This window comes from Lepus europaeus, chromosome 16, assembly GCF_033115175.1.
Source record: "Lepus europaeus isolate LE1 chromosome 16, mLepTim1.pri, whole genome shotgun sequence".
NCBI lineage: Eukaryota > Metazoa > Chordata > Mammalia > Lagomorpha > Leporidae > Lepus > Lepus europaeus.
The window spans coordinates 27913470-27923921 of record NC_084842.1 but is presented as its reverse complement, the minus strand read 5'-3'; the positions used below and the strand labels follow the sequence as shown (position 1 = coordinate 27923921).

Sequence of the window (10452 nt, the reverse complement as noted above, 5' to 3'; positions counted from 1 at the left end):
GGAGGAGGAGGAGGAGGAGGAAGAGGCGGAGGCTGCCGCGGCGGCGAGGAGGAGGGGGGTTCGTTCGCCTGTTCCAACGCAGACATGGTGGACTGACCCCCAGCGGCGCCGAGAGCAGGGTTTCCAGAGGCGTCCCCCGCCCGTAGGCCCGCCGCGCGCCGCGCCCCGCGCCCCGCAGCCCCTGGCCGGCGCCCGCGTCGGGTGCGGCGGCCGGGCGGGGCAGCTGCGTTTCCGCCGCGTCCCGCGCCCGGCCCCTATGGAGGCGCCGCTCGCCGGCGAGGCCGCCGACCATGCCTAGGCGGGCCGGGAGCGGGCAGCTGCCGCTACCCCGGGGCTGGGAGGAGGCCAGGGACTACGACGGCAAGGTCTTCTACATCGACCACAACACCCGCAGGACCAGCTGGATCGACCCTCGGGACAGGTGGGCGGCCGGGCCGCGGGGTGGGCGCGGGGCGCAGCCGCCGTTGTTGTCCGGGAGACCCGGCGCGAGGGGTGTGGGGCGTCGCCGGCCCCGGGTGCCTGCGTCTGGGGATCCCGGGAGGGGAGCGCTGGACAGGCCGCTCCAGGCGGGGCTGCCTCTGCCAGCGAGCCGCCCCTTCCCGGGCCCCCCAGCGCCCACGGCCCTCCGGGATCTTGAGACACTCCTGGCTCGCGGGGAAGGGTGGAACTGGTGTCCTGGCTTGGCATCCGCGTCCGGTTAGCGGATCCAGAGGGGCCGCCTGAGCCCTGTCCCGAGCTTGCCTCGGCTGAAAGTTGGCCGGATTGAGGCCGGAGGTGGGGATGGGCCGGGGCCCCTCCCCGGAGGCCCAGTTGCCAGGTGGGCACTCGCGCTGCCGGCCACCTGTGGCATCTCGGGCCGCACGTCCTTGACCGGATGCGCCCCCAGCATGGAGCCCTCGTGGTTGGGTGTAGTCGGCCTCGCCCCTCGCCGCTGTGTTCATCTTCACCTGAAAACTTGCACCGACTCCTAGGTCTTGGAAAGGCGGATTTTGTTTTGGAGTGAGAGTGGTGAAACAAACCGTAGCACTGAATCTTGGGTATGGAGGAGCCGATTTTACTTACTTACTTACTTTGGTAGCAACGCATTTCATTCTTGCCTGGAGGCGAAGAGAAGCCGAGTAGAATTCTCGTCGAAGGAGTTCAGGAGCTGACGTTTAGCTGAGCGTTCGCAAGTGTGCTCCATCCCGGGAAAGTTTCCCACAATTATTGTACTACTAATAGGAGGGATCTCTACTTGTAGGTGTAAATAATACATCACTGAGGATAACTTCTGTTATTTCTGGAAATTCTTTCACAGCTTTCTCTAGAATGTGGCTTTAGGAGTTTTTAACCCTTCTTAGGTGCTTCTAGTGAACATTCCTTGATTTTTTTTTTCCAGTTTGAAACCGAATTGTTTTCCTTCTTCATATTCGCAGGTACTTTTTCTCATAGGAATATTGTCTTTGAACGCTATTAAAAAGCAGCGATAAGAAAGCCCTAAATGGCATTATAAATTTATGGAACAGTCCTCGTTACATTATCCATGAAGGTAGCGGTTTAAGTTTCCCTCTCGAAGTGAGGAAAGGCACCTGGGCTGAGGTTCCGTCTGGTCACAGCCTGTTGCTGGCTTGATGAAAGTTAGCACGAGCATCACACCTTCGCAGCCTCTCCCAGCGTATTAGCTGTCATAAACTTCACGCTGCAAGCCAGCTATGTGACTTGTGCAGTTGCACTTTGAAACTACTTAGCAGATAGTAAATGTCAGTGCTGATGCTGTGCACCCAGCAGAGGCATGGAAGGCACCTGTATCAATATTTGACTTTTACAGTTGTGTGGTAATTCTTTCTGGTTGTGGGTACCTGTGGAGTTTCTGATAATTGAAATTGCAGCACATTCTTGAAATAATTTAGACATTTTAGTTTCTCTTCTGCTGTGATTTTCATGTTTTATTCTATCTCCTCGTTGGTGCTTACCAGAAAGGATTGCAAGAACATGTAATGCCTGGGTAAAACAAATAGAAAGTGAAGAAAGCTTAAATGCCTTGGCTTATCCCTGTCACTACTACTTTCAAAAATCAGGCATGTCCTTCATTTTTTTTTTTTTTCTAAAGATTTATTTATTTTGAAAGTCAGCATTACAGGGAAAGAGGGAGAGACAGAGATCTTCCATCCACTGGTTCACTGCCCAGATGGCTGCAATGGCCAGCGCTGGGCCAGGCTGAAGCCAGGAGCCAGGAGCTTCCTCTGGGTCTCCCACGTAGGTGGTGGGCCCAAACATGTGAGCCATCTTCTGCTGCCTCTCTCAGACCATTAGCAGGGAGCCAGATCAGAAGTGGAGCAGCTGGGATGTGAACTGGTGCTCACATGGGATGCCAGCCTCATATGCGGTGGCTTTACCTGCCAGTCTACAACACTGGCCCCTAAACTTTTAATAATATTAGCAATTAATATGATTTTATTTTCAGGAAACTGGGTAACCATTTTTTTGGTGGTAGTAGGCAGAAGTGGGGACAGTTTTGATTAAGATGACTTGTTATTCCAATTTTCCTTGACGCTGTTGGATCTTTATTTGGAGATACAGATTTGACTGATTATGAATATTTCCAGCTTACAGTATTACAGTTTTAAATTATGTTCTGTGAGATGAGAGTCACTGTAACATACTCAGTTTAAATTTGATTATGTTTTGTTTTAGGGCAGCAACAAAGTGACTGTTTTCCTACGTAGTGTAAGGGGTGATGGGAGAGGATATTTGGAGTAGCTGTTAATTCTTGTCGACTAAAAAAAAAATTTTTTTTTTTTGACAGGCAGAGTGGACAGTGAGAGAGAGAGACAGAAAGGTTTTCCTTTGCCGTTGGTTCACTCTCCAATGGCTGCCGCGGCTGGTGCGCTGTGGCCGGCGCACCGCGCTGATCTGAAGGCAGGAGCCAGGTGCTTCTCCTGGTCTCCCGTGGGGTGCAGGGCCCAAGCACTTGGGCCATCCTCCACTGCACTCCCAGGCCACAGCAGAGAGCTGGCCTGGAAGGGGGGCAACCGGGACAGAATCCGGTGCCCCAACCGGGACTAGAACCCGGTGTGCCGCGCCGCAAGGCGGCGGATTAGCCTATTGAGCTGCCGCACTGGCTAATTCTTGTCAATTTTGTTACACACAGTAAACAATTGGAAAGAGAGGTGTCATACAGGCCAGTTGGAGTATGTAGATTGTTAGGCCTCAAATTACACAAATCCTGAAAATAAAAAGTCTGATAGACTATGGGTCTGTCGGACTTTTGACCATTGGTTACCTTGATTTCCTCATATTTGTTATGCTACTATGTTCAGAAAAAGAATTTTGTGTTTTCCATAGTCTGTCAGAATTTGTCAAGTGTTTCTAATTGTATGGAATTAGAATTTAGGGGAGGCTGGAGGATTTTACAAGTGCATAATTTCATACAAGAATAGTGACGCTGGAGTACTGAAGCATTATTGTCAAATATTTTTAAGCTTTTGGAAGTAGATGACATAAAGCAAGCCTTGCTGGGATGTGAGTAAAGATTTTTCTCTCTTGGGCCGGTGCTGTCGTGCGGCGGCTTAAAGCCCCAGCCTGAAGTGCCAGCATACCATACGGGAGCCGGTTCGAGTCCTGGCTGCTCCTCTTCTGATCCAGCTGCCTGTTAATCATGGGAAAGCAGCGGAGGATGGCCCAAGTCCTTGGGCCTTCTGCACCCACTTGGAAGACCTGGAAGAAGCTCCTGGCTCCTGGCTTCGGATTTGCCCAGCTCCTGCCATTGAGGCCATTTGGGGAGTGAACCAGTGGATGGAAGACCTCTCTTCATGTCTTTCTCTGTCTACCTCTCTCTGTAACTCTTTCAAAAAAAATTTTTGAAAAGATTTTACTCTTCTACTATTTACAAATCAAGTAAGTTTAGATGAGTTTGAGTCTTCTAAACCTTCATATTTCAACTCTAAAGTGAGGGCAGTGCTACCTACCTCATAGGTTGTAGTGTTGACATTCCTGTTTAGGAACTGAGTGATGGTTCAGGTTACTTCTGAAGATAGATAGACTGGCAACACGTTCCTTAATGTACTAGCCACTGTGCTAAGCTCTGTGAGATCTTATTTTATTCTTCTGTTAGTCTATTTCTTTTTAAATTTGTTTATTTGAAAAGCAGAATTACAGAGAGAAAGGGGGAGAGAGAGAGGTCTTCCATCTGCTGGTTCACTCCCCAAATGGACATAACAGCTGGAGCTGGGCCCATCCGAAGCCATGAGCCAAGCGCTTCCTCTGGCCTCCGACATGGGTGCAGCGCCCAAGGACTTGGGCCATCTTCCACTGCTTTCCCAGGCCTTAGCAGAGAACTGGATTGGAAGTGGAACCACTGAGACTCGAACTGGTGCCCATAGGGGATGCCGGCTCTGCAGGTGGTGGCTTTACCCGCTATGCCACAGTGTTGGCTCCCTTCTATTAGTCTTAAAAGATAATATTAAAATTGGCTGGTTACAGATGAGGAATTGAGTCACAGAGAAATTGCCATTGCTGGTAAGTGTGGAGCTAGGATTTGAAGTCAGTCTTGACTGTCTAAGCTGGTATCTTTTTTTTCCCCCAGTTTATTTTATTTGAAAGACCAACTGACAGAGAAAGTCTTCCTTCCACTGGTTTACTCCCCAGTTGCCTGTAACAGCAAGGGCTGTGCTAGGCAAAAGCCAGGTGTAAGGCACTGTATCCAGCTCTCCCTCGTGGGTGACAGGGTCCCAAGTACCAGGGCCGTCATCTTCTGCCTCCCAGGGTGTGTGGTGTGTGTCAGCAGAAAGCTGGATCAGAAGTAGAGGTGGAACTTGATCCCAGGCCCTCACTATGGGATGTGGGTGTCAAGCACCACAGTACTTGCCCCCCCCCACTTGCGTTCTTAGCCATTCCTCTAGGCTGCCTTCACCCCTGAGCACGCTGAGAGGTCTTTGGGTGGAGTTCGTGGAGGGGCAGAACCTCTTTGCCCAGAGTTGGTTTTCCAGGCTGCTTGCCCAGTCTTACCCTAATAATAATAATAATCTGCCTGTTTATTATTCCTTGCCCCTTCTTCCCTGAGTGCCAGGTCTCCAGGAGTGGTACTTTGCAGGAGGACCTCCTCAGTGACCTCTTTTGCTCTCCATGGACCTTTGATTGCACCAGTTGGTGTTTGTGGTAGGCCACAGATCATAGCCAAGTGGTCCGGTCCTTTAAAAAAAGAAAAGCACTCAAACATAGGCAACAAAGGTGTTTTAGGTAACATGGTGCCTACCTGGGTTTATTCCAAGTTATTGTGTCAACCTGAGAGAGGAATTCAAGGCAAAGATGGAGATAGAGGTGCAGGAAAGTAGAATTTAGTTAAAGGAATTGTGTACACTCAGATGTGCAGGCACCGTGTCTCCATGAGGAAAGAATGGGGGCTGTCCCCACCAGAGTTTGGTGGTCCCTTCATAGCGGAGGGGATGATGCCCTGATTGAGTAGTTGAATGGGATAGAGTTTGGGCAGGACCTTGGTATGCAGCAGTCTCCAAGAAGGTCTCATGGTGACTCCATATGATCATCATGGCATCTCCCGCATGAAGGGAAGTGAGGCTCAGGTGCATGATGGGTCTCCGTATGCTGAGCCTGGAGCCATGTTGGATTGGCATGGAAGAGGGGGTGGGGTTTTAGGTGGTACAGGGCTGCTGGCATCTCTCAGCTCCTTGTCATTCACTAACTCCCTGCCTAGCTCACATCATTTTCGCACTCAGAGATTTTCTTCCCTTAATCTTTAAGGAGATTAATAGAGGAAGGTCACTCTTCTGTGTCTTCCTCATGCTGAATCAGAGCATTGTCCCTGCCTAACCAGGAATGAAGATCCCTTGCTAACTGATCTAGAAATTTTATCTGAGGAGCCGTAGGTTTGCCACCAGGCTGGCAATGGCTAGAGTCCCTTCATGTCCATCATTTTTGTGAGAAACTGTTAAATTCTGAAAGAGACAGATCTGACAGTTAATATGAGTACAGTTGGGCAAAGAAGAAATGAGGGTGGAACCATGTCAGAGAAGGGAGAGTACTTCTTACTGTTTCCCAGGTGATGGAATTGACCAGCTTCGTTTACCAGAATCATAGCACTGCTCGGCTTGTTTATAGATCCTCTTGACATCTCTTTCCATCAGTACAGTGTTAATGTAAATGTAACAGGTTTCTTTAGTCAGTGCACATAGCCTGCCTTGTCCTAACTGCGCATTTGAGGGCCAGTTAGTTGTCCATGATCACTTCTGCTAGGGGATCCACAGAATTGTGTAGTTGTTGTGGAGCTTGCTCTGTGGTTCAGGATAGGCTGCCCAAGGCAGCAGACGGGCTTCCTAAATGAACTTCATGGTCTGTAGCAAGATTTTCTCCCATTGTGGTGGAAGGTTGTATCAGGGTGCAGTTCTCTGAGAGAAATAGAAGATGAGGTGGTAAAGCACATCAGCTGGAAAGTGCAGCAGCCTTAATGTCTTCACCCAGGGAGAAGTGTAAAAGGAAGGCAAACATCTTTTTGTGTTTTTGAAAATATACTTAAGTTCTTCAGTTGACTCAGAAGAGTGAGCAGAATTGTCATCTGGGGGTACCTGTAAAGACTCAAGGGGTTGAGGTTTAGTTCTTGACAAATGTACCCAGCTCGAAATTCCCTGTAAATCAACTGCAATAGGAGTGTTACGTAGTACCTGATAGAGTCCTTTCCATTTAGGCTATAATTGATCAGCAAGGGAATCCCTGTCTCCAAGATTTTAACAAACCTAGATCTTCATGGGAAGAGTGATTGTGATTGCTGGGATCCATCACCAGGGGAATCTTGTTGCCACATTCAGTCAGAGCCTTTTGCATCTGACCTAAATTGATAATATGCTATATTCGATCATGGATGTCTAAATCATGGAGGGTTTCAGAGCTAAGCAAGGACCTCTATATAATATTTCAAAAGGGCTGAGCTACAGGGTAGCCTTGAGTGCTATCCTCGTCCTAAGGAGGGCAGTAGGCAATATCTTATGAGCCATGATTCTGAGGTCTCTTGACAAAGTTTGGCCAGAGCCCTTTGAAAGGTATGGTTGGCTCTTTCAGCCACACCTGAAGATTGTGGCCTCCAGAACACATGGAGATGGTAGGAAATTCCTAAAGCAGTGGCTGTCTGCTGAGTCACTTTAGAGACAAAGGAGGCCGCATTATCACTTTGGAGAGACCTTGAAAATCCAAAATGTGGGATTATTTGTTTTAGCAGGACTTTGGATACTTTTGTACTTTTTCTGTTAGGACTGGGGAAGGCCTTGTCCGTCCTGTGAAAGTACAGGTGAAGGACGGCACTGCGGCTCACTAGGCTAATCCTCCACCTGCGGCGCCGGCACTCCAGGTTCTAGTCCCGGTCAGGGCGCCGGATTCTGTCCCGGTTGCCCCTCTTCCAGTCCAGCTCTCTGCTGTGGCCCGGGAGTGCAGTGGAGGATGGCCCAAGTCCTTGGGCCCTGCACCCCATGGGAGACCAGGAGAAGCACCTGGCTTCTGGCTTCAGATCAGCACGGTGCGCCGGCCGCAGTGGCCATTGGAGGGTGAACCAACGGCAAAGGAAGACCTTTCTCTCTGTCTCTCTCTCACTATCCACTCTGCCTGTCAAAAAAAAAAAAAAAAAGTACAGGTGAAGACTAGTAGACGTGTCTGTTTGCTAGGGGCATGCCAAGGAGAGTCTATCTGCAGTCTCCAGCAGGGCACGTTCCTCCCCTTTGTACAGGACCGAGTAAGGGAGCTGGTTTGATGTGGCCACTAGGATTATTTTGCAGACAGAAGGGACAAGATCAGGTTACTTCCCTGATAATAGTATGCAGTCCTCTTCCTCCAAAGACATGTGCATTAGGGCCTCCCCTCTGGGATGGGTGGATTCATGCATTTCTTTGATAATTTTCCACTGAGAAGCCACTGTGAGCATGATTTTTTTTTTTTCAAGATTTATTTACTTATTTGAAAGTGTTACACAGAGAGAGAGAGAGAGGCAGAGAGAGAGAGAGAGAGAGAGAGAGAGAGAGAGACGGAGCCAGGAGCTTCTTTGGGATCTCCTATGTGGGTGCAAGGGCCCAAGGACTTGGGCCATCTTCTGCTGCTTTCCCAGGTCATAGAGAGAGCAGGATTGGAAGTGGAGCAGCTGGAACTTGAACCGGCGACCATTGGGATGCTGCCACCGCAGGCGGCGGCTTTACCCTCTACGCCACAGTGCCGGCCCCTGTGAGCATGATCTTGATTTAAGTCCACTGCACATCAGCGTCTTTATTGTAACCTCACTGTTGGGTCCATTTCGCAGGTGCGTCATATAATAGGGATTTCCAGCCTTGGTTATGCTGGGATATTACAGCCATTTCCAGAGCCTTCAGTCTTTCCTGCCCTGCCAGTGCATGTCCTTTGATGGTGTGACTGTTCCCCTTTAGGTGTCCCCTGCAGAAGACATCGGCCACTTCCAGAGACTCCAAAACTATTGAGAGGAGAGCTAGACTGTTCCCCATGTTTAATGGGAGAGCTTTTTGTAGTCAGTAGGTCTCTTTCCCCAAATTGCTGCGTGTGCATGAGGAAAGCATACTTGGCGTCTGTGTAAATATTGACTCTTTGGCCTTTTCCCGGTTTTATGGCTCTAGTCAAGGCAGTAAGTTTGGCCTTCGGGGCTGAAGTGTTGGGTAGCGATTCTTGGGCTTCCACTGCTTGAGTAGGATCTACTTTGGCATGTTCTGCCTTTTTCTGACCCTTCCTTCATGAAAGTCTTGCCATCAGTGAACCATTTACCATCTGGTTTTCCAGAGGTTCATGCTGTAGATCAGGCCTACCAGAGTACATCTGATCGGTGGTCTACACAAGAGTTAGCCACTGGTGTCCCTTAATCTCTGGAACTCCTTGTACCTGCTATGGAGGCTGACCTAAAGTTAGCTTGGTGTTTTTTCTACCAAGAATTCGGTAGCAGCAGCTGCGCTTAAGCATGCTGGCCTCCTGTGGCCTCTGAGTCTAGCTGTTTAGGAACGTAGGCCACTGGTCACGAGAGTGAGTCCAGCTTTGGGGTGAGTATACCCAGGCCTGTTCCTTCCTTTTCTGCTACAAACAGGGTGAAGGGCTTGTCTAGATTGTGGATTCTCTAGTGCATGGGCCTTTGTCAGTAAATCCTTAGTCTTTCACAAGGCCTCATATTATCTTCCTGTCTGTTCAGGTGGGTCAGTGTCACAACCCTTTGAGGTCTCATACAAAGATTTGACCATCAACCCAAATCCTGGAATCCTAATCCTGCACAAGCCTGCCATTCTCAGGAGTGTTCTCACTTGTTTCTTTATCTGCAGCGGCCCTATCCATAGTATAGCTTTCTTTCATTTAAAGAGAGAGGACATGATTTCCCTGGGTCAAGGTTAGTTTCTGTGTGGAGATCTGCATTTTTCTTATCTTCATTCTTCTAAGAAAGTTTAAGACCTGGATTTTTAATTTAAGTAGAAATATCTTTATTAGGAAACATGACATAAATGATATTCTTTCTTCATGGAGGAATTTGTTTAATTGTTTTAACTAAGGTGGAGAGGCAGTGGTGTTTGGAGTATGCATTCCAGAACTGAGACAGCTACTTTCGTGGTGGATGGTGTTTTCATTCTGAGTCCTCCTTAGAGGGACTGTCGATGCATATATCATCTACATATTATAGAGTGGCTTTGGTCTTAATTGGAACTTCCTAAGTTCCTTTGTGAGACACTGCCAAACAGATGAGATCTATCCCTAAAGCCCGAGGAGGGGCTGTCCAGGTATACTGTGGAGTATTTGAGGATGGATCAATTCAGTCAAAGGCAGATAGGTACTGGGATTCTGGTGTAACAATATGCAGAAGGTGACATCTTTCAGATCTAGGGCTGTGAACCAAGACGTGCCTTCTAGTATCTGAGCTAAGGTAGTGAAGGGATTTGCTACAGTAGGATAAAGTGGGAGGACTGCCTCATTTATTTCCTGTTAAAAGGAAAATTTCCTGTTAAAAGGAAATTGGCATGAAAACAGGACTCCATGGTTGAGAAATTTACCAATCAAGGGTTGGAGTCCCCACTTAGCTTCTGATTTTAAGGGGTACTGGTGTCAATGAGGACATGTTGTCTTATCCTTTAAGAAGACTATGATGGCAGCAGCATATGTGGCCTGATCCCTGACCTGTGGATCTACTCTGTGTTGGGTTTCAGCAGGGAGATCATCCAAGCTGGGACTTGTCTCAGTACAATAAGCATCATAACAAAAGATTTATTAGACTTAGGAGTGATTAATCTGAGAGAAGTACCCAAGGATAGCAAATCTTGCCAAGTAAAGGAGTTGGACATTTTGACATCACCAAAAACTGATGGGAGATCATCTCTGACAAACCAGAGGCAAAGGAAATTTTCCAGAGTAAAGCTTGCCGTCAACTATCTAATGACACAGCTCTTTGAGGGTAGGGATACCACATAGGAATTTCATACAGAGTAAGTGGTTCCCATATCA

General features: G+C 48.5%; 1 protein-coding gene across 1 annotated transcript in view; it reads left to right on the top strand.

Annotated features, from left to right (window-relative positions):
* Positions 1 to 258: 258 nt before the first annotated feature.
* Positions 259 to 10452, top strand: part of WWC2 (WW and C2 domain containing 2) — a 244760-nt gene continuing 234566 nt past the window's right edge. Inside the window, exon 1 of the mRNA XM_062213362.1 lies at positions 259 to 421. Within this exon, the coding sequence (XP_062069346.1) occupies positions 291 to 421 (131 nt within the window). The 5' untranslated portion in view covers positions 259 to 290. The remainder of the gene's footprint in view (positions 422 to 10452) is intronic.